Source organism: Larimichthys crocea, chromosome XX (assembly GCF_000972845.2).
Source record: "Larimichthys crocea isolate SSNF chromosome XX, L_crocea_2.0, whole genome shotgun sequence".
In the NCBI taxonomy this organism is placed as follows: domain Eukaryota; kingdom Metazoa; phylum Chordata; class Actinopteri; family Sciaenidae; genus Larimichthys; species Larimichthys crocea.
Genome location: NC_040030.1, coordinates 7,864,052 through 7,888,022, shown reverse-complemented (window position 1 = coordinate 7,888,022; position 23,971 = coordinate 7,864,052). Strand labels below are relative to the sequence as shown.

The window sequence follows — 23,971 nt, the reverse complement described above, 5'->3', positions numbered from 1 at the left end:
AAACGTTATGTAAATGATATGAAGTTGCTAGTGTTCCTGTGTTGCCCCTGTTGATGGGTGTTCTGCTGTAGGTGTGAGTGCAGTCAAAATCAATAGCTCTCATATTTACGAGCAATCCGATCCACACTCTCTCATAAGTCCAGGGCTCTCTTTCTCACTGTGATTGCACTGTAATGTAATTGACTCTCCCACCTTCTCCGCTGTATGATGTCCCTCGAGAGAGTGTTTTTTTTTTTTCCGGGATCATTTCAGATAAAAGCAATAACATATGGCTGTGGGCTGTGTTGCAGCCCTCACTCTTCCTAGCATTCAGTTTGACATGTGCAGGTGCAAACACCGCTGCTGGTTTTAGACAGGGTCTGGGTTATGCTAAAGGGATTGGGAGAGAGACAGCCACAGCCACCTTCCTGCAAATGGTTACAATATCCAAACTTATGCACATGTGTGCAGACACACGTGTATATGCTACTTGTGTGTATACATGGACACGTTCACAGCTATCAGAGCACCAACTGCGATCCATACAGAGGCTTTTCAGTTGCATCACAGGTCTCCTGGCAACCACATGGAGCTCCTGCGGTGAAACGGGTGGTTATAAATCAGAGTTTAATGCACAGCAACCAGGCAAGAGGAAAAAAACACAAGTTGTGATTCGGCGAAAGTAATCTCTAGGCTGCGCATAATATACACAGGTGTTACAGATGTGCAGATTGGGGGTGTAAGGCATGCATCCACAGGGAGGTAGTGTCACGTTTAGCAAACTACAATGTAAAAACAACGTAGGAGAAATCAGAAAATAGAAATCAATCCAAACAAACCAGTCCAGTGGTGACACAAAGCTTCTCCATGTGCCTCAGAGACTTAAAGTCTGCTTAGGTTTGCAAAGATGTTTACACTTAACTTATTAACTTAATTTAAAAAGGCAAAAGCTTGATAAATTATTGTACATATGTATCCAAACTGGATAGTTTCTGTCTGCACCACAAGTTCTGGTCAGTGAAGATAATCCTTATGATTTACACATTTTAAAATGTAAATCCTTGTACCAGGACCTCTGAATTCTATTCAAGTTTATAATTTATTCATATTTAAATCTAAAAATCAGCTGTTCGCTCGTGTCCGGGAGCAGCAGATCTCCACTACGGTTGCCAACGGATGCGTTACATCACCTGAAAGCCCTCTCAACACACATACATACATGCTATTCATGAGACACTAAACCACAAAGTCAACCCACCGCTGCAGCACACCACAGTTCCCCAGCTTTTGCCCCCTTTTCCTAAACACACACTTAATAAAAAAAAAACCCACACTCAGCCTCAAATACAGTGATCTCCCCTTCCCACACACACACGCTCACAGTCCACAGACTCTCTCTTTGTAACCCCCTCGACCACCCCACCCACCCTCCCTCTGACTATTGTTTCTGTATGTTGTTCTTTATATTTAATGCATGCTGGACCCCCTCAGTCAGGTCATGGTTGTCCAGAATGCCAGGTATGTGACTTGCCCATTTTGGTACTTTGGTTCTGTTTTGGTTGAAATTTGGTTGTAAGTTTGGTGAAGGTGACATAACAGGTTGTTTTCTTACTGATCGGAAGTTTATCGAAGTCCACTAACTCCCTTGAATTGTGCATTTCCCCTTGGTCCCCATATTCTCATGATGTTCCACTCACTTTTAGGCTTAGCCTCTTTGCATTGCATAATAGAGAAGTTGTAGTATTAACATCTTCCCATCTCTTTAACATGTCACATGTAGTCCCCTGTAGTGACAATTAACATTTATCAGCTAACTGTCGTGTTTTCTTGGTAGATGGTCTGTTTTTGTTCTTAACCATTGCAATTTGAAATCCTAACATTGACCCCGACACCCTTTAGTTTGTCCCTGTCCTGTAATTAAAATCCCTCAGTAATGTCCTACATTGTGCCCTGACATCTTACTGTACCCTCGATACCCCGCCAAGTCGGATACACGCTCCCATTATTTTGCTCTGCAGTCCTTATTCATTCCATTATTTTATTCCTTGTCTTTATCAAACTAACTCTTGCAGACTCACTCATATCCTAAAATCTTATATCAAACCCTACACACTGCAAAAAAGATCCATCTTAAAACCTTAAAATATCCTAAAACATTTGTTTTCCTTAAAACAAGTGGAAGAATTTGTCAGATTTTTTCAATGTTTCTTTATAACTCAGAGATCGGATTAACCCGATCGAGTTATTGGCACTTAACTAGAACAATTATCAGAAATACTGGCATACATTTTCACTTGTGTTAGGACATCGACATTTCATGAGACTAAATGACTTGATGGACATCAAAATGGACTTTTTTGCAGCAAACCCTCACATCGTACCCTGCCGTCCATGCACGTAGGCCCATACATTGTTACCGTCCAAACAATGTGCATCACATTCATTCTCTCCCCCTTCTACTGTCACGTTGTGCCCTACTCCACTATATTGTTCTCACTGCATTGTGCCGGTCCACTGATCTGCAGGGCTTCTGCATGTCAGTGACCAAATATATATCTTGTTGTCATGTGTTCCCCCTCAGTGCTGAAAATAAGAGGAGGTCCAAACACGCAGGCAAGAGTCTCAACCCTGAGTGGAACCAGACTGTCATCTATAAAAACATCCTGCTTGAGCAAGTATGTGGTCATACACATTTCTAACAGGCATAGTTACACACGGTGTCAGTGTCACAGACCTTTTGATGTGTTTAAAGGCACACACAGGGTCGTATTACATCAAAAAAAGTTGTCATGTCAATATCATGTTAATATTATTCAGTATACTTTCTAATTCTAATAACATTCCGTGTTAAAATGTAACAAAAAAAAACACTAAACAAAATATTGCCTTGTCTCTGCTGGCATGCTGACTGTCATTGTGGTCACTGGTTTTAGTAGAGCAGATGGATATACCACTGGGATTTAATTATATCATGTTAGATCCCATTTTAGATTCATTGGACTCATTTCAGTCACAGCAAATTTATGGACTTCTGTTGTCTGTTTAAGCTGCCTGAATGTCTGCTCCTTCTTTAAACCCAGATTATATGTTTTTTACTTTAAGGTTTATTTAATCACTCAGCCAAGATATGTTATTATTAAGATACATTAACTGTGTGTGTGTGTGTGTGTGTGTCTATCAGTTGAGGAAGAAGACCCTGGAAGTGAGCGTGTGGGACTACGACAAGTGCTCCTCTAATGATTTCTTAGGAGAGGTAAATCTCTTTAAGGACACCTGTTTCCGTTCCTTGTGCACCAATATATTCTTATGCATATGTCCATTAAACTGCTGCGTTTGCTCCCAGGTCCTTATAGATCTGTCCAACACAGCCCAGCTGGACAACGTCCCACGGTGGCTCCCCCTTAAGGAGCAGAGTGAGGGGGATCACCACCGGCGTTCCCACTCAAGCCAGGGCCGACACAGTTCCTCTAAACCCTCCTCACAGCACTCCTCCCCTAAAACCACTGGCTCCTCGCATGACAATCAGGATTCCCCAAAATCATCTGTCATCAAGAGCCGAAGTCACGGGATCTTTCCAGATCCGGCCAAGGGTAGGATGCAATGAAATTCCTTCACCTGCCTGACTTTCTCACCGTCATCCCCCAACAACCTTCTGTACTCTGTTGCCTCTGCTATTTCTGTTTCCGTCTTCTCTGTACTCTGTTTTTCTTCTTTCTTCTTCACACTTCTCTTACTTTGTGCTCTCTTCCTGCCACTGTTTCTCTCATCTGTTTCCTCCGACTACGGTGTTGTCTACCTCTGTCCACCTGTTTCTTTCTCTGCAGCCTTTTCTTTAAAACCAGCACCTTCTTATGCCCATTTTTGCACCCCAGTCATAGCTTAAGCTTCATGCTTTTTGCTTTCTCATGGTCTGTTTTCTTGGTTGCCATGATGTCACCCAGCTCAGAGGCCTAGCCTTAGCTTCCCTCTATCTTCCTCCTAACACAGAAGGCAACATGGCCGTGGAAGGCTTTGACTACTCCCCTAATTTAGAATAATAACCATCAAATTTAACGAGGATGCTTTAAGATCATATAAGGCAGTCACCATGCTGGCTGGAGTTTCTCACTAGCCACAGGTGGTACACAAAAGGTAAACAGCTAAAGAAACCTTTTGTAATTTGGTGAATTTGGTTGTTTTAGACACGCAGGTGCCCACTATCGAGAAATCTCACAGTAGCCCTGGCACATCGAAGCCTTCCCCGTCCGAGGGCCAGAGCCACAGCCACGGACACAGCCAACACTCTCGCTCGCACGGCGCTTCACGCTCCAGCAAAAGCGCTGCACGGCAACACCATCAGGAAGGCGGCACTGGAAGCGGCAGAGGCGTTGCCATAGCAACGGGCGATGCCCAACAGCAGTCACCGCAGCCGCAGCAACGCCTCCAACCAAGTAAACCAAGACGCAAATAAAGCCTACGCAGCATGGCCTCCTCGCACTCATCTGTTCTACCTTCTGTTGAGTTATTTTTTTGGTTTTCTTACGTTCCTTTAGTTTCCTTTTTTCTATTCTTGGTTTCCCCCACTCCCTTTACGCCCTCTGGTCCTCTCCTCCGTTGTATTCACAGTGTGTCAAAACTCTCACCGCTTCTCTTCTGTGTGTACTCACAAGTGTGTAGAGCCAGCATCTCACCTGTACTGTAGCACACTGTCTTTTAACCTTCCTAAGTTTGACCCGTTTTCAATGAACCCAAAGAGGCATAATGGTTTGCTTAATGAAGGCCAAAAACCTTTAAAATAAAACATAAACAGGCTATAAATCTTAACCGTACTAATTTAATATTAAAGTTAAACAGACAATTTTTTTTTTTTAACCTAGATTGAGGTTTTGATGTTTTGACTAGTAATTTAAATACATATGACGTATGACAGTGTGGAAAAAAGTAAAATCTAAGTTTTAAAAAAGTAGTTGCAGCACATATACAAATCAGAAAAATATGTCACCTACTGCTAGAGTACAGTGACTTCTCCAGCTCTTTAAAATTACAAGATGAGCAAATTATAAACTTTGTGAATGGAGTTCACCGGGAAAAAGTTTCTGCTTCCAGGAGAGGTTTTAACACTTTGCATTGATCGATGCAAGCAGTAAAACAGAAGAAAGTTGCAATCCCACCAACCTCCCTAAAATATCATTAACCTGTTTTTTTTGTATTATTTATTTGTTTAATTTCCTTTTTGTTAACAAACAACGACCAGCTTTTCTGAAGCTCCTCCACTGAGATGGCTGTGCATGCAGTCCGCTAACTCCCCCCCCACACACACACCCCTCCCCCTTTTTGTTTGAACAACTACCGGACCCACAATGCACCTCAGTAGATGCTGCACACCCCTCCTCTTAGTGTAATGCAGGAGGGGCGAATGTGCACTGCACACTGTGGTTGCATGTGATTGACAGTCAAGCTGGTTGCCATGGTGAAGATAAACCGCTCTCTGAATCTCCATCTCGCTCCTCCCTCCTTCCATCTTAAACTGCGACCCCCATGACCTTTGTTTCCTGGCGTTGACCCCCCCTTGACCCACCTTGACCTGCGCCTGCACAAAACAAACACCTCCAGGCCATAGAGGCCGCCTCTCACTGAGGCACCAGAGACACAGCGTGGTGGGCGTGCTCACCATTCAGAGGGCCCAGTCCGACTGGCTGCCTGCCCTGCCATCGATTGTGTCGGCCAAAGGGAGCAGAGCAGACGGCAGACACCTGACCCTCAGGAAAGCCGTGTCAGAAGAGAGGCCGCAGAGCATCGGAGGTGAGAGTTTGCCCAAGGGTCTCCTCTCTGTCGTGTGACTGAAGCACAGATGGAGCAAAGGAGAGAAAGAGAGAGAGTGAGAGAAAGAGAGGATGCGATACTACTAACGCACACCTGCAGAAAGAGAGAGAGGGGGATCTTACAAAGTCATAAAAGAGCCAGGAAGACAGAGAGAAAGTTGCACTCAGCCACATCACCAGGGATTCATGCAGCGAGACACACTTTTCTTTCTTTGGGCCATCAACACCAGTTCACTAATACCAGGAAATGAATGATTCATTGAGAGTTAACACTGTGCCACACTGCCACACACCTGCTGCCTCATAACTCCTCCATTGCTTCATTGAACTGGTATTAGTGAGCTTTTATTGCAATCTGACAACGCGTTGACATGGATCCTGTTCTGCACCACATCCACGCATCCCACATCATCCATACTCTATCACACCGCCTGATCCAGCTGTTTCGAGAATCAAATGTTGAAGTGTAAAACATTTAAACATGTATTTCTCAAAGAATAACATCTAAAATATGGTGCATATAAACATTTATGATAAAAAGGCACACTTATAAACACCGTTTAAACTCCCCCCAGATATGATGACTCATGATTTTTAAACTAAACTAATGCTGGGATTGAGAAGTTAGATTATTAATAAAAAGTTCATACAGATGACTAACAGTGTCAGTAGGGTCTACGTGCCTCTTGTTTTGGTCTATCTTTGCATAAACATATATATGTGATATACCTATTTGTGTTTCATGTTGAAGCTTTATATGTGAGTTATTACTGTCTTGTCTTTGTCTGAGAGAAAGATTCTAAGTACACTGTTTGTTCATATGCTTCTTGCAAGTGTTTGTGTGCTATTCATTACAATCCAATCCTGTGCGCGATTTGAATCAGCTTCCCTCTTGACCGCGACATTAATTATTTCAAGTATGAAGTTGATTATGATGGATTATAGTTGCTGCAGATATTAACTAATGCTTCTTGGCTCTAGTTTTTACATTCTTGGACCCGCCAGAGGTGCAATTTTTCTTCCTGTCCCCTTTGTCGTGATGGGTGTGGTTGTATCTCCGCACAGCTCGGTCGGGCTACAGATCCAGTGATGCCCCGGTCACGGCAGCCTCTTTGGACAGCGGCCTGAGTGGTAGCGCTTACAGCCTATTGGACGAAGAAGGAGAGACAAACGAGGTGGACAGTGCCATCTTCCAGGTGCCCCGATTGTGAGTGGCCTTTGTTCAGTGTTTTTATTTTTTTCACTGCACCTGGGACACCTGCCCGCATTCAAAGCAGGAGATGTACAGTACAATGTGTTAAACTGTTGTGCAGTTTTGTAATTTCCAGGATTTTTGTTCTCGTTCTCTTTAGTGGAAAGATCCCAAACGGCACAGACGTGATGAAATCATCAATGGGACACGGTGACATCGAAGGTTAGATATAGCAGTCAGTGTTTGTGTGTGTATACAACATATACGTCACATCGTGTAGACTCACAGGTTGCTTCCCTTGAACTATACCCGATTTTCCCCATTTCATTCCTGCCTGTGAAGTTTTCATACAACTAATTATAAATAATGCAAAGATGACATTAAATACGTAAAGAGGTTTTGTTATCTCACTTTCACATTAACAACAAGGTGTGAGGTTAAAGCTGAATACTGTGCGCGCACACTGATGAACACGTGAGCGCATTTATTCTCATCCACATGTATTCATCTCTCTTATCATTTGATTCCTGTTCCCTCGTATCATTATATGTCAATGTGTCTCTCTTCTGGCTATAAACACACACACACACACACACAGGCTACAATTACCGTTTGCCAGGCTCTTGTTGACCTAGCTTTCAAAACTGTCATTTCTATTCAGTTGCCAAGGCAACCAGAAGCCAGGCAGTGCTCCTCATAACTTCTCCCTATCCTTGTTAAACAAATAAATGTGATTGCTCCCAGGCTGTTTGATATTACTCATCATGAGAGTACCCTTAGTGTCCAACAGAGAGCAGTCTCTTACACACAAGATGCCTCATTTCAACAGGGAGAGGGTGCAAACTACTGATTGAATAGGCGCTGAATATTTACTGCTATATATTTCATACACCGTGCCGAGCTGATTTAATATATGTGTGTGTGTGTGTATTCAGGTAAGTCCCAGATAATGGGGGAGATAAAGATTGCTCTGAAAAAGGAGATCAAGACGGAGGGTGAGAACCTGGTCCTTGAGATTCTTCAATGTCGCAACATCACCTACAAGTTCAAGAGTCCAGACCACCTGCCCGGTAATGGAAAACAATATACCATCCCATTTTTCATTTACAAAAAATTAGACTCAGCATGCATGATCTGCAAGTTCTGTTACAGGATTTCAAGACAATTTTATGTGATACATATCATTCTTAATACTTGACAGCCGGGAGGCCCACACAGACACTTGTTTAGAAAGACTGGCATCTGACATGCCACATAATCCCTGCCAGTTTGTCTACATGCAAAACCACAGGTGTCATGAAAGTGTTTTTCCGCCAACATTCCCCTGGAAAGCAAAATTAGGCACATATTTCCCAGCCTCCAATAATATATATATATATATATATATAAAGATATAATATATATATATATATAAAGATCCATGTAATGGATATTGGCGAAAAAGCCAAATTAGAGGCAGATTTTGTCAGTATATAATTCATAATTGCATGTTTTCGTTGGTTATATTGTATAATAAGTTAAATAAAAAAAAAACTGCATGTGGCATTTGATGATAGTACAATGTAGACTTAATGAACACAGGACAGACATGTCTCTGACGTACACAGCGAAATCAGACATCTCTTCCCTCGATAAAACACAGATTTCCACCCACCTCTTCTCCTCTTGTAATATTTACATCCAAACACCCAAGCTGCCTGTCTTCATTTGCATTTGCTTCCAGATGGGATCTGTACACAACTGACAGTGTGTAAAGTACAGAATGTGTATCAGTGACTCATTGCGTGAACACTTTAGTGTTGGATATCTAGATTTGTGACTATTTCAAAAACTTTTGTATGTACCTTTAAAGTTTCTATACATATTAGTTGGCTTTGAGTTTCTAAACACCAACATCTTTTGGCGTTATAGCTCTCTTATTGCCCTCTAGTGGCCGCCTGCAGAAAAAAACTCATACTCCACCCATCTTCAATATTGTTGAAATGACTAACATTAATACCCGTATGATGCCATTTACATTGATGTGTATGTGTGTGTGTTCACAGATCTTTATGTAAAGCTCTACGTGGTGAACATCGCCACCCAGAAAAGGATCATCAAGAAGAAGACAAGAGTGTGTCGTCATGACCGTGAGCCGTCTTTTAATGAAACCTTCCGCTTCTGTATGAACCCCACCGGACACTCTCTACAGGTAATCCCCCGGACCCTAACACATGCACACACACACAGCCGGATCTCAGCTACACATGTCAAGAATATATACAATCATTTTTACACAAACATAAAGAAATCTTGCCGAGTGATAGATGAGAGTATTGATGAAACATACTGCTTTCTGTTCTTTTCACATCAGCTGTTCCTGGTGTCCAATGGTGGCAAGTTTGTAAAGAAGACCCTGATTGGGGAGGCCTACGTATGGCTGGACAAAGTCGACCTACGCAAGCGAGTGGTGAGCTGGCACAAGTTGCTTGCCAGCACCGCCCAGATCCACTCATAGAAGGAGACTCAGTCTAAAAAAAAACTAGATCCGAGAGGGCATGAAGAGGTTTCTGGCATCTGGGGACGCTTAGGTTCAGCATCTGTAACACTAGTCCACCTCTTGTTGGGTCAGGGGAAAGGGTGGTTTGGGTAGGGGAGGGGGCAAAATATCTCTTTCTTCAATCTTTATTTCAGGGCTCGTATAGCTTGAGTTTTGGAAAACGCTTTCGTTGGTAAGGATGATGATTTCTGTCAAGCAGGAAGTTTGGGGGACGTAGGTATGTGTTTACAGGGAATGAACACAAGTTTACAGGACATACAGTGTACAGTCGGAGAACACAGAGTTCAGAGGTCAAGCGTGGAATCAACCAGGTATTACACACTTTAACTCACCACACACACACAGACACATACACATGCACACGATTATTTACAACGACTTTGCACACATTCACACAGAAGAGAAATTTTACACTCTACAAGGAATGGACACACTTGTAGATTTATTTAGATGTTTTATCCATAAATGATTTTCCTCATTGCTTTATTATGACCGCAGAGTTTTATTGATTTACAAAGCATTTTGGGAAAGAAATATTGAAGACTCCACTATGGAGACCTCTTATTTATTTTTGTATTATGATATTAGCGTAGAGTTCTATTATTTGTCTTCTCAATTATTTAAGTACTCAAGAATCTATCCTGGGAAAGAAGCATAGTATATTTTATAACACACTACCTAGCATTCCAGTTCAAGAGAAAAAAAAAATCTCAGCAAGCATGACTTCATTCACTTTGAACCCCATTTTTTTTCTCTCCACAAGTGTAAACTGAGTTCTATCAAATGATTATTATTGTTTGATAAAGGATTTATATTAATATATATATATATATTAAATTGGACACTATATATTGTGAGCATGAGTCTATCTATTTGGTATGCAGTGCCACATGTTCTGCAAACACACACACACACACACACACACACAAAATCACCTCTAAGGTTCACTTTGTATATAGTGAAGTGTCTGCAAATGAATTATGACATATATAGATAGATATATAGATATCTTTATCACAGACAATCCAGTCTTGATGATTGTGACATAGAGTTTTTATTTATCCATGACGCCCCTTAGAATGTGACACATTTACCATATGAGATTGATTTTTATTTATTTATTTTTTTTCCCCTTCGTGAGATCCGAGCACATTACAAGTCTCGTGTAAGTCCTGCTTTCGTTCGTAGGAGCAGTCAACTCAACAACAACGCACGCTTTTGTGGTATTTTGCACTTTTTCTGCTTAGAATGTAAAACTGACGTCAACGTCCCGCTGAAAAGGAGATTCTCTCTTTTCAAGGCGAGGAAGTAGAGAGGTAGTAAATAGGTTGGCCAATAAGTAAAGACAATATCTGGAGATATTGTGGCGAACAAAAGATAAATACGCTGGAAAACTATACATGAAAAAGCACTATTAGCATTCTAAGATATGACAATGCTATCACAGTAGCATGTTGATGTTTTTGTCCCAGCTTTTTTGTCACATTTGTGTTGTCTTGATCCTACCTACACTTCAATGTCGTGTCTTTAAAAATGTACTATGCCCATTATGTCTTGAGAAAGGTCACCCTGTGTGTTTGTAAAGGGGGTCAAGAGGCAGGACAACTGGTTCATTCATCATCTTCACTCAAACCTTTCCTAGCAGTCAAACTACACTTAATATTTGAGGGATTTCTATGCAACATCTACTGTCTAAAGGTGGTAACTGCATCTTGACTCGCCAGAAATGACACTTTGTGGGAGAGAAAACATTTATATTTATTTTTCTTTTGCACTGCTGCGTTTTCATGTCCCCCCATGAAATGGTTATTGCTTTAATATGATTTTTAAGTTATTTTGTATTGCGATATAAATCTTTATTTATTGCCTGTAAGACTATTACATATGTTGTATTATATTTGTTTACAGTACATATCAGTTGTACATAAAAAAAAGGGTTGAGAAATTTTGTTTTATACACTATGTAGTGCTTGTTTACAAGGTTTAGAGGGCCTGAAACTCAGAGAACCACAACTTTTTTTGTCCTTGTGCACCAACACACACTCATATACGGAAACTAACATGCACAGATCCAGAATTTCACGTAGTTATGAATCTAAATAACTTAACTGTTTGAATGATTCGCATCTTTTTATGTGCTCCCCTCTTTGAATAGTTTCCATTTCCAGTATGTCTTTGAGAAATGACCAAAAAAGACAACATTGTAATCAATGGATGTTATACCTGAAATAATAGAAGTTTTAAGGTCAGTGTGTGTTTGTTTGTTTGCCTTATTTTTAAACCAACGTGCTTGTGTGTGTAGCATCTTCATACCAAGTCCATGCATGCCATCGGCTATGATGCATATCTCTTCTTTTAAGTGTTGTCTGTCTAAAAATATCAACTTTGAAATCTCTCGTAACACACAAAGAAGTACACACGTGCACACATACACAGACACACACACACACACACACAAATGCCATCTCTCTATTTCCAACCTTGTAAATACATAGCTTTTTTATACTGGGGTTTGGGGAGCAATAGGTCTTTCAGCAGACAAAAAAAAAAAGAAAAGAAAAAAAAGCGTGCGATCATAGAAGTAAAAGGAAGTGTTTTATTCTCGATCAATGTACAGTGGATAGACTGAGAAATGACATTATGTCTGTCTATAGGGACCCAGATTTACCCAACCCTTTACACCAAACACTAAAGGTTTACCAGAGTCTAACTACACAGAAGTCTATCTTAACAACTCAAGCAGTTGCAGGAGAATTTAAATGTGCTCACACTGGATGTTGCATGTTTCGTTGGTGGTTCATACTATTTTTGTGTCCAGATATTATTAACGAAAAAAAGAATGAGGTAGAGAAAGATATAGAACAAAATGTTATAGAAGGGGGAAATTATGAAGAAAACCTATTAAAACGATTGATGATGTATGCTGACTGTACAAAGATTATGCTCGTAAAACCTGTCTGGTTTTCCACTTGTAAGTAAACAGAAAAAAAAATCTAATGTCATGGTTTTGTGATTGTATACAGGAGGTATTGATAAATTATGCAAATTGTGCTGTAAAAATGGCTGTTGCCCCATGTCTAAATATTAAATATCAGTACAAATGAAGTGTTGTTGCGTGTTGACTTTGATATACACTGCATATTGCATTATAAATCGGCTTTATTTTGAAAAATCGAGGTGTATTTGATCTCTTCCTGATTGATTTGTGCAGGCGATTTGACAGCGATGATGTGAAGTAACAGCATATGGCCACAAGATGGCGCCGTGTGCAGGGTAACACCCTTGTGGGGACCTGCACAGCTGTGGTACACCTACAGAGGTGTTTTCAATAACTGGTTGATTAGACCTGTTTTAAACTGTGTGTGTGTGAGTGTGTTGTGTTTGATTGTCGGCTCCACTCTCCTGTGGCACGTCTCCACTCGACTCAAGGTGAGTGGAGGTCTAATTAACACCTGGTCTACTCTGATCACGTATGTTAGTCTACGATGTTTACCAAATGACTCCATTGATAAATGATGTGATGTGTGCATTATAGAAGATCAAATATAGTTATATTTCCTGTTATTCTTAGTGGTTTTGATGCTTTCAGTTCTTTAGGCTTTCTTTCCCAGCAGACATTTGGACTTTGTCAGAGAAGGGAAGGTGTTTCCAAGACTTTTGAGCTGTGCACAAGCTTCCCTGCATAATCTCCTTTTGTAAATGCATGAAGGGGAGTGTCAAAAAAACAAGGACATTTACTTTACCTGCTCTGACTGGTTGCTGCACTTCTAATAGTTGGCCGGTTTTTATTTTTCCTACCCTGGATTCCACTCTTTTGGATTTGTTTGTTTTCTGCACCATTCAACATCCCTGCAGCTCATTCACAAAAATCACTGACGTTCCTCTGTCTTGATTTAATTTCCTGTTTTTTAGTTCTGTGAGAGAATATCTTTCTGTTTTCTTGCAAGTCATGGGTGGTCCTCCTCTTCCTTGTCCTCTTCTTTCTTTTGAGTTAGGGTTATGACAATAGTCACACTTTATGCACTTCAAATGAAAGATGTCCTCTTTGTTGGCAAGTCATCGAAACAATCAGCCAGAGTACATATCCGTCCCCTTGTGTGTGTGCTTTTTAAGAGGCCTCATAAATCTGAGTGTCGTTGGTCCTCTAACTTGGCAGACCTAACGTTGCAGTGCTGATTTGTGTTACTGTGAGTGGATAGGAAGGGACATTTGAAAGCCATTTGAGTGGCCAGTAGAGGAGGGCCGCACCAAAAACTTAGATACAGTATGTTTACTGACAGATGACTGGACAAAAATATATTTTTTTCATTTAATCTGTTAAAGATCAAGCCAAGTAGTTTGTAGAAATGAGAATCTGAGTACTGTTCTGTCCTCTGAAGGTTCTTAATCATCCAGGTCATTTTTCTTCATGAAGGGTTAGGTCTGGGGCTACTGGATTTGGTTGTAGATCTCTGAAGACACCTCACCTCATATCCAAGAGGTTTATTGTCCTGTATTCAACCATTCTTGGTGAAAACCTTTTATTTTGAGAACTGGTTTTCATTGGATGGAGAAGCCTTTTGAAAGATGAAGCGCTTGCTTGTGATCAGGGATTTATCAGAGATGAAGCCATGGTCGACCTACAACTGTGTCAAGTCATAAAGACTTGAAGAATGTGCCTGTAGCCAGGGAACAACAACTGCATCTGATGGAATACTTAAATAAATAAAATGACGCTGATGAAAAGGAATTAATTGTTACTTTGAGTTGCAGCCAGGGGCTTTTTTAAGACCAGACATGTGGTGTTTGTGTTTTGAGTTTGTCGTGTTTTGATGACTGATTGTTTTTGTGTGTGCTGATGATCTACAGGCTTCAAACAGATGCTGGCACACCAAGAGTGTAAAGTTTGATTTTCTGCACCACATCACAAGTCTTCTTCTCTCCCATGTTTAATTTTATATATGTGACTGTGCCAAATTATGACAAATCATATAATCAGGAAGGTTCATTATGGGACATAATGATCCACGGTTTCTCAACATCATAATTTATTTTGTGTTTCACATTATGCAGGTTCTTGTGAAAGCTTATTGTTTAAAATGTGACCTACACATAGACATTTTTCATATTCTACATACATATACAGTTTTTATGCACACCTGGCTTTAAGGTATGGGTTGAAATATGAGTACCAGTATCATAATTCTGCCTGCAGAGGGAGTAAGAAACCTGTTTTGTAAAGTCATCCAATGGTCTCTTTCTGTGATGATTTCTTTTGGACCTCTGACTCCATGTAATCCTCCTGTTGAAAACACAAGGTCAGAGTTCACAAGGAGAGTGATGCATTGAGTGATTGACTGTATTTTTGTTTGATAATGCATTTTTATTTTCAAAGACAGATTTTGTGTGTGTGTGTTGACAGTCTGTGGATGGATTATGTGTGTCGGCACCTGCTGGATGGTGACTCTGCAGCTGCAACTATTTACCACCCGCTTCTGCCTGCGGAGTCTTTCAAAAAATAAAAATGAGTTGAATTTTTTTAAACAGACGTCACCTCTACGCCTCAAAACTTTTTCATCAGACATCTAAAAGTAGATTTTTAGACTGTATTCAGTCTTTATTTCATAAACCGAAGACTTGTAATCTGTTATCATCCTGGAAGCCACTTACAATCACAAAAAGAAAATTATGATCCCATAACCATGATGATCCTTTAAGTAGTAAAACATTTCTGTATAATAGACAGCAAAACTAACATTGTAAGAAATGAAATGTCATGACATGTGACATTAGCTCCTCAAATTGGGGATGTTGTAGTTCCGTTGAATTGCCTTAGAACACTGTTCTCAAACTGAAATATATAAACATCGTGCCAAATCACTTCATTTATCTACATTTACTGCAAAATGTGTAATAAAAGTACTTAAATTATGTGATAATTTACATTTGTGCAGTTCCTGTAATATTTAACAATATCAGCCTGCCACATGCATATATTCATATTCATGCATGTAGCGCTCACATACAGCAAGATAGTAAGCAGAGGTAAAATGGATGGTTCAAAAACACTGCAATGGCTGGTACCAAACAGAAAATATTATGAAGAGAGGTGCAGATCTTCTGTGCAGGATTCAACATCAGTCAACACTAAATAATTTTCATATCAGGAATAACATTGCCTCCTGTGTAAACTGACCACAGCTGAATAGGGTCAGCCTACACTACTGTGTTTCATCATCTCGTCATAATGGTGGCACTCAAAGCGCCTAATATTTTCTGAGGTGGTACCATGAAGTATCAAAGGGTCTCTGTAATGAAACATATACCAACATTAATCAGACATTTGGTTAACCCAGGAAACCGAGCCCAAATCACAGCTGTGAAAAGCCCTCAGTGTGTATCTGTGCCTTAGTGTGAATCCACTTTCACTGTTTCAGAATAGAGTCATTTAATTCAGTTCCTTTTGAGCGACTCGCCCTGTCAGCGCGGATCAACAAACCCTAATCTGTTGTGTGAGGACCGACGATGACTCTCCATCATGGCTGATGATCTGGTGTAATTATAATCTTTGCATGGACACCTGTTGCACACACCATAAACGGTCATGATAGCTGTATAGGGCTTAGTAAGCAGCAGTGGGTCTCAACTGTACTTTAAAATAGAGAAAATGTGTCAAATATAGAAGAGCACTGACGTCTCGCCACAAGCTATATTCAGAAAGTTTGTCACCTCATCTAGCTGTATTCAGACAGTCAGGAAGTCATGTTGCATACAGTTGAAGAGAGTTACTTTCATCTGAAATAACATTTTAGGAATCTAGCTTTCTTGCTAAGGGTCAGGTGGAAAGTTCTATACCGCTCTGAAGTGTTGTATTTCAGAAATACTAAGATTGATACTGTTATTATCTCTAATTAATTAGCCCTTCACTTAATTCAATATATCTTCTAATTTTGTGAGAACATCTAACTTTTAAAACCTATGTTCCTAACTCTATCATTTCCTCTTAGAGGTGTTGAAGGACATTTGACTTCTGATGCACTTCTTGCTGAAAACATTCACACTTTGATCAAAGGCTGTCAGGCTCTCCCTGCCAGATCCCCCTCTGTTGTCTACATTATACCCTTTTGTGTCTCCCTGTCTCGTTTTATGTTCCCTGTGTTGTCTTTCATATTCACCCTCTCCGCCCCTCTTTTCAGTAACTCCCCTCCCTGTTCTCTTGCTTTCTGATGGATCCCTCAGATCTGTCACTTCTAAAGATGTGTTTGTTCCCCTCTTTTTGCCTTCAAAGATACGGCCTGCGTCAGTGAGCAGTGAGGCTGATCAAACCGACGGAGATTTGGAGAGGCCACGTCAGGTGATATCGCCAGATGCATCGGCTTATTCTAAGTCAGACAGGGTTCACACACCCGTCAAACATGGCTCCTTCTCTGAAGAGTCGTCAACATTCAATTGAGGGATCATTTGGAAAGCTGGAGCTTTGTTTCTTGTTGCAGAGGTAATTAGAACAGATAAGAAATGTGCCCACACAGATGCAGTGAAAATGAATGTTAGGGTTTCGCAAGATTTAGATTTTCCAGATATTTGTGGTCCCCAGATGATGAATCACATTGACATTGGTTCCATTGGATCCTTTTGACTTTTTCTCTAGAGCCACACCAGCAAGTCAGACCTTTCACTCATCCTGTGAAATATCTCATGATGTACTTAGGAGATTAGCACAAAACCTGGTACAAATATTCACAATTCCCTGGAAATAAATCCTAATGACTTTGGTGGTCCCCTGACTTTTCTTCTAGTGCCAACATTGGGGTTGACATTTGAGTGAAATGTCAACTATTGAATGGATTGCCAAGAAATTTGGTTCAACATGGTAAACTAAGATCATAAACATGGTCTCTTTAAACATCAGCATGTCTGTACTGTCAGTGAGAACATTTTAACATGCTGCTAGCATTTAGCTCATAGTTCAACTTTATGAGCTGCAAACACAGTTGGTGATTTTACTTGTTGAATTGTAAAAATGGTGGAGAAATCCCAGATCTTCTGGTCTTATATGGATTATTGATGTTCAAAAATTACTTCTCTGTTGAGGCTACATGTACCAAACCATTTAACATCTTAATACAATTATAAAGAGACCTACAGGAGTGTAGAAACCATCTGGACTTTGATTTAATGACCAGAGCTCTTTTTCTCCTGTTGGACTAAATTTGTTCTCCTGCTTCAAAATGGACATCTGGAAAAGTCCAGATGTCCAGGTGATACACAGGCAGGGAGGGATTTGCCGTCTAACACTAACCAGTGACTAATGTTCTGTTCTTGTGTCTTTTTTATATTGGATGAGTCTGAGTAGGACAGGGTCTGTAAACATAAATGTGAATTAAGTGTGCAGGGGCGGCCTGGCAAATGTCAAAAGACAGAGATCATGAAGCTCAGTCAGGGAGGATACGTTTGAGGTTGAAAGTACATTTGCTAACATAAATAGTAGGACAAAACATCCATCAGAGCCACCTGTGACATGTGTGACAGTTTAGTGCTGCACATGTGGCTAAGGCAAAGGCCATGTTTTGTGTCCTGTCACCATTTGCCCCATTGTGAATCTTCAAGTGACAGCACAGATAAGTACAAAAGCAAAAACTTAATTTTGTAGGAGGTAAAAAAGAATCGAACCAGACAGCAAAGACCCTTCATGTCCGATCCCCCCCCTGAAGTCTACTTCCTGTCAGTGGATGCCTTTTTCACCCTAAGGCCCTCCTTTGCTGGGCCATAAGTTCTCCTCCTGACAGAATAGCTTTCACTAATAGTAATGTGATCAGTCAGTGCACAGAGGGGACTGAGGCTGCCCCTGTCCCGAGTGAGACATCATATCGCACACATTCGCCATCACTTTTCTTTCACTGAGTCAACAAGGCCATCTGTCACCAAGGAGACTGTGAGGCAAGATTCTTGTCTTGCGGTGACCTACAAAAGCTGTATGTTACCATTACTGATGCTGATCAGTCAAAAACAGAAACACGGACTAAGAACTTGCAAAGACAGACATGAGGTTTCATGGTTGCTCTGTCCATATAACAATAAAATCTGCTAAATCTGCATAAAAAGCAGCATTTTGCAGTTGTACAGTGGTTTTACTGGACTATTTAACATATTAAGCTCACAAATGAACACATAACCAGGTTAGCTATTTTCCCTTTCCATTAGTCATTTGAGGGTAGCTCCATATTGATCATACTAGTTCATGAATAATTGAATAAAGAAGATACTTTCGGTATATCATCTCCACTAGCCTAATTATGCTTAGTTAGGTGCTGGATATAGCTTCATATTTAGCGGACATGTACTATGAGAAAGTGAAATTGATCTTCTCAAACTCTCAGCAAAAAAAGTGAGCCTAAAATAAACTTAAAGACAATTTCATAAAACTCCAGCTAAATTGTATCCACATCCGAATCTCCTGTTAATATTTTTTCCATCTTCCATTCCGATCCATCCTTCTTCGTAACAGTTTTGACAATGAAAAATGCATTGGTGTCAGCTTATGCAGAGATAAAACACATGTCCCATCATCTTTGCCAAGAAGACACTGTGCAGGGGAGATTAAACTTTAAACTTTGAAATAATTTGTTGCCAGTATAACACACTTGTCCAGAAGAATTAATAAATGAATTGTGTTTGGCAGCCTGCGGAGGGAGAAATCCAGTATAATGTTAGATTTTTGCATGAATGCGGTTTCTTGAATTTTTAGCGAAGGCTCAGCAGTCTGTGCATCCGTTTGTTTATCTTGCAAGCTGCTGAAAAATGGATGGGATGTGAATGTGACGGTGACATTTTAACTGTTCAGACAGGAGTCAGATTTGACAGATGCTTCATCATATTGTATCATGTCATGCGGCTTGGGCTGCTCTCCTAATGCTTACAACTTACATTTCTTCCATGTTATGTCAGCATTAAGAAAAACTGACCATAAAACCAAAGATCACAAATTTAAGAGTTGGATAAAAAAGAAGAAAACACTTTGTGTCTTCTTGGCTTGACTTTAAAGTGTAATATGATGTGATAAGTGGCCATGGGTGCGTTTTGAAATGTCATTTTGAATAAAATGTAAAAGCCTTTGCCCTGCAAATGTGTTTTAATGAGCTGCTACATTTTTAGAAAATCTTATTATTAGGCACTACTTCCTCATTTCTGCTCTCTTGTAAAAATGAGACTTCAGGAGAGCTGCTTGAAAATTCTCACATTAATAGCTTAATGGATGAGCTTAACACTTAAAAGGATGGTTTTATATTTTCTTAAAGGGCAAGCAATACTAAAGACTAAGTTTTTTTTTTTTTTTTTCAGGTTTGAAATAAAAGTAATAAAATATGTTTTAATTGTTCTTTTTTTACTTACTCAGCAGCTTTCTAAGAAAATAGCTACCACTTTCTTCTCCCTCATTTATACTAGTGTTTATCTCTCCTGTTTTGCCCGGTGCTGCTCCCATTGTGAACACACACACGTAACATGTGCACCCACTGGTTGGGGAAAACAACAGCCTTGTAGCTCGGTTGTGAGGAGTCGGCGTGGAGACGGCAAAGGGGTTGCTAGGCGACGGCAGCCGGGCAATTCCCTGGACAGGTGGGTGGGGTCGGAGGCTGGTGATAGAGGCCACACCTGCTGCCTGCCAGGCACACACACACACACACACACACACACATGCACACATACCTTATTCACTCAGAAACACAACCTTTACCGTCACTCTCTGTTACACACACTTGCACTCTTGATTTCACCTCCTCTTTCTGCTCTTTTCAGGAAACATGACCTGAAGCAAACTGCATCTCAGCGGTCAACAGGTTCAAATAAAAGAGCATGAACCGCATACATGCAACCGCGCAACCTTTACACAGAGTTGAATCTCACATGTCCAACGAAAAACATTTTTTGTGCTGCCTGTGTCCAATTGCAGCATGTTTCTAACTTTATACTGTTCCCTGTTTTGTATCCTGGCTCACTAACATGACTGACACGTGATGGAACTGAGATATTATTAAAGAAAACTGTTTCACCTTAGCCTTTCTTGCTATGACTGCTGTGAAAATGAATACATCCAGCAAATATCAGCATGCAGTAGGTGAATGGGAGTCCAATAGCCCTACGGTTCCACTATGTTTGCCAGCTGGTCTGTCTACTGTTTGGTGTTGCAGGTTACACGCAGAGAATTTGTCAGCATTTTTGATGAGAATGAAATGAGTGTGAACAAAAACTGTAAAATTATGGACTGTAAAACCAAAACGATCAGCTAAAAGACGCTAAAGTGCTCCATAGATCTAAGGGATCTGCAGAAACGTATAAATCTCTATATGATTGTCACTACTATCAACCCCTTACCATTACACATAGTAATCTGATCTTTTGTCAACATAGAAATATTGATAATAGCAGCTGTAAGGATTATTATTACATAAAACCACACAAGGTGTCTGTAATCTGATCATTTATGGAAATAACATGCATTTACTCAAACTGAATTTGCTGCTTTTCAGAAGCTTTTGTAAAACAAACTAATCCCTGTGAAAATCCAATATAATCCTATTTAGGAGAGTGTTTCATTTGCTTCCCTGGTTCAAAAACAGAAGCAGCATGAGGGATTGGTGTTGGATTATCATATGTGGCAACAAATGGCCACACATGTTCTTTTTTTTTTCTAGAGAATTAGATTTTTTTTTAAGTGGCTTGTGGCATTTTGTGATCATTTCCTCACTAAAGCCTGTTCATCTGTTAGTTATGGTGTTTCTATATATAGCACATTTCCAAACTGACACTCTTCTAACCTGCCCCCTGTGAGCCCTGCCTGGCAAGGGGGTCATAGTGAAACCTGAGTATGCAGGACCTGGGCAGCTATTTGCACAGTAAATCTATTTGTGTGAATCATATAAAGGCAGATGAGCAACACCCAGCCTGTCTGCTGTGACCCTCGATGGCATACGGTGAACTCGCAACAAAAACAAAATTATACTCAGGAATAATAACTTTGGGGTTCCATAATAATAACCTCTGTTTTCCATAATAAGTGAGGAGCTCTGAGGAAATTAGTCCGAGATTAGTTTTGTATCTGACAAGGGGGTTTTGCATAGAAATTCTTCTAGTATTTACCTTGCTGATTGTCCCAGCAAAGGGAAATGTCACTTTATATTAAATTTGAAACAACCCCTCGGAGCAAGTGGAATTTATTATCACATTTCTGCATAAGCAGATGCACTGCACTGTTGCAAATTAAATGAAGGCTTCGAATGATATGCATAATAAAAGCGAGAGGGCTGTAATAGATTAGAAATGTTGGTTTTGCCTTGTGATGTTTGGAATCTGATGAGGACAGCGGTCATGCTGACGCCCTGAAAGTGGTTTCAGCAACCAAATAAAGTCACATGGACTCAAATCCCACCTGTTTGTGGAGTATACCTGTTATTATCAAGGATGCAGAGGAAGGAAGAACAACAAAAGGTGACAAATGTATGCTCTGTGGTACGAAATAAAGTGAGGATGCAAAGAGTTGTAGACAAATAGAAAATTCTCTGTGATGATAATAACCAGCTAGAGGTTATAAAGGAATGGGAGAAAGACCCGGGCATTGATCTGAATGAAAGGTGTAACAAGTAGACAGGAAGGTGGCCTCATGGTCTTGAGATGTTGGTGCCAAGTGCAGACTCCAACGGTGAGAGAGAGAGAGCCATGCGCAATTGTTCCAGCTTGTGGAGAAGGCGCCCGAAAATCCATTTGTGAGTCAGGAAGACAAACACAAAAACCACACACACAACACACTGTAAAAAATGTCACCAGCACTCACACACACTTCAAAAGTGTGCGTGCTATGTCTGCTCGTGTCATTTTTAAATTTTTTACTGAAGGAGCGACTCTCAAACAGAGGATTTCTCCACTTTTGTCAGAATCTTACAGAAATATTCGACCAAACATCCAATGAGAATACACTCACACAACAGACACTTAATGGAAATAAACACAAGAGCAAAAGTGATTGAAATCTCACCCACTTAACCACACTTTCCCACGTGTTTAACAGCGAGAACCCCGCTGATGTTTCTTGCAGTGTGCGGAGGGGCACCGCTCTGCCGGCCAGGCTGAACATCTAAATGCGCCCTCCCCCTTTTCTCCTTTTTTTTATTTTTTGACACACGCCGTAGATCTGCTCTAATAGCCTATCGCAGTTTGAGACACACAGTCACACACACACACATACGTACTGAACCAAAAAAAGCACACTCCTCAACTCCACCGGTGGGGGGTGGGGGGGACACAGATACCAGATGAGATTTGTTTCCAAACGCGCACCGATGGCGGTGTGAGGCGTTTGGCTGAGAAGTACGCACGGCGCTGTGGATTTGTAAACCTTTTTTTTTTCTGTGTGTGTGTGTCTGTGTGTGTGTGCATCTTCTTCCTGTCTGGATCCCAGGGCTGAGGGGAAATAAACAAAGCTATGGATTACTCAATATGCCTACTTTTACTCCTGTCAACCATTTCGTCTGTGTCGGTCGGACAATTCCCAACATCGAAGATGTGAGTACAAAAACAACAAAAAAAACAGCCTGTTGGTTTGTGAAAGTCTTGGATGATAACGCTGTGTTGCAGAAATGACAGCCTGGATCTGGAAGAGAGTTTTACAATATATTTAAAGTCATATCCATTAAAAGAAAACAGTTTATATGAAATATTTCTCCTTAAGGTTTCAATTTAAACTCGGTAAATTGCTGGAACATTATTCTCGAAGCGTCTCAGCAAAAAAAAAATCAGAAAGCGCCCATGTACTTCCTAAGATGATGATGATGGCACATTACTTCGGATACAACTTTACCTTGTTGAAACACGATATTTAAAGCTCCATTTGTTGCCAGCTTGCAGCAGTGTGACATGTGGCTTGTGCTGTCAAATGAATCATCCCAGTAGGGGTAGACTTGAGGTCTCAATGTCGCTCAGGGTTTGCCAAACTTTTTTCACCAAGCATCTAAACACACACACGCATGCTAGATATTATGGCTCAGGTGAGAGTTTGTCCACATCTAGAAGATGTTTTGTGCATAAACCTGATTGCTGCCCTGATTAGGGCGTTTTGATAAGAGTTGATTGACAGCAACCGTTTTGATAATCAGTCAAGCAAATCTGCAAAATATTCACTGGTTTCAGCTTCTACAATGCAAATATCTGATGGTTTTTCTGTCTTATATGATGATAAATTGAATATCTGACTTAAACAAACCATATTAAGATGTCACCCGGGTTTATGGGAACTATTTTCCAGTATTTTATATGCCAGACAATGAATTGATGAATCAAGAATGATAGAATGACAATAATTGTCTTAAAAAAAAAAGAATAATAGTGAATTCAAACTAGTCTTTCTGCAGACCATGTGGCCAGGCTTCTCTAGAAACTGGTGCTCAAACACAGATTTAAACAATTGGTTCCTTAGTAGGTGTAAGTGTCTGC

General features: G+C 40.4%; 3 protein-coding genes and 1 long non-coding RNA gene across 10 annotated transcripts in view; 3 read left to right on the top strand and 1 right to left on the bottom strand.

Moving 5' to 3' along the window:
* The window catches only part of pcloa (piccolo presynaptic cytomatrix protein a), a 51,319-nt gene extending 39,232 nt beyond the window's left edge, over window positions 1-12,087 (top strand). For 2 of the 4 annotated variants that reach the window (XM_019266767.2, XM_019266750.2), the window contains 10 exons: window positions 1,471-1,497; window positions 2,561-2,654; window positions 3,161-3,232; window positions 3,323-3,569; window positions 4,161-4,409; window positions 6,846-6,987; window positions 7,133-7,194; window positions 7,908-8,042; window positions 9,018-9,163; window positions 9,326-12,087. In XM_019266767.2, coding sequence (XP_019122312.2) covers window positions 1,471-1,497; window positions 2,561-2,654; window positions 3,161-3,232; window positions 3,323-3,569; window positions 4,161-4,409; window positions 6,846-6,987; window positions 7,133-7,194; window positions 7,908-8,042; window positions 9,018-9,163; window positions 9,326-9,469 — 1,318 coding nt within the window. In that variant the 3' untranslated portion in view covers window positions 9,470-12,087. The remainder of the gene's footprint in view (window positions 1-1,470; window positions 1,498-2,560; window positions 2,655-3,160; window positions 3,233-3,322; window positions 3,570-4,160; window positions 4,410-6,845; window positions 6,988-7,132; window positions 7,195-7,907; window positions 8,043-9,017; window positions 9,164-9,325) is intronic. The other 2 variants (XM_019266759.2, XM_019266773.2) reach the window with 2 other exon arrangements.
* LOC104928802 (E3 ubiquitin-protein ligase TRIM38) overlaps window positions 1-23,971 on the bottom strand; it is an 899,066-nt gene that overhangs the window by 171,091 nt on the left and 704,004 nt on the right. The gene's annotated exons all lie outside the window — the stretch shown is intronic.
* Window positions 12,877-20,616, top strand: LOC113744061 (uncharacterized). Of its 2 annotated transcripts, none has more exons than XR_003461273.1 (3): window positions 12,877-12,940; window positions 16,779-16,985; window positions 20,285-20,616. It is a non-coding gene; the product is annotated as an uncharacterized LOC113744061 (long non-coding RNA). The 2 variants fall into 2 exon arrangements; XR_003461272.1 differs by lacking the exon at window positions 20,285-20,616 and adding an exon at window positions 17,139-17,482.
* The window catches only part of cacna2d1a (calcium channel, voltage-dependent, alpha 2/delta subunit 1a), an 84,683-nt gene continuing 83,362 nt past the window's right edge, over window positions 22,651-23,971 (top strand). For all 3 annotated transcript variants that reach the window (XM_027272179.1, XM_027272178.1, XM_019266779.2), the window contains exon 1: window positions 22,651-23,044. In XM_027272179.1, the coding sequence (XP_027127980.1) occupies window positions 22,965-23,044 (80 nt within the window). In that variant the 5' untranslated portion in view covers window positions 22,651-22,964. The remainder of the gene's footprint in view (window positions 23,045-23,971) is intronic.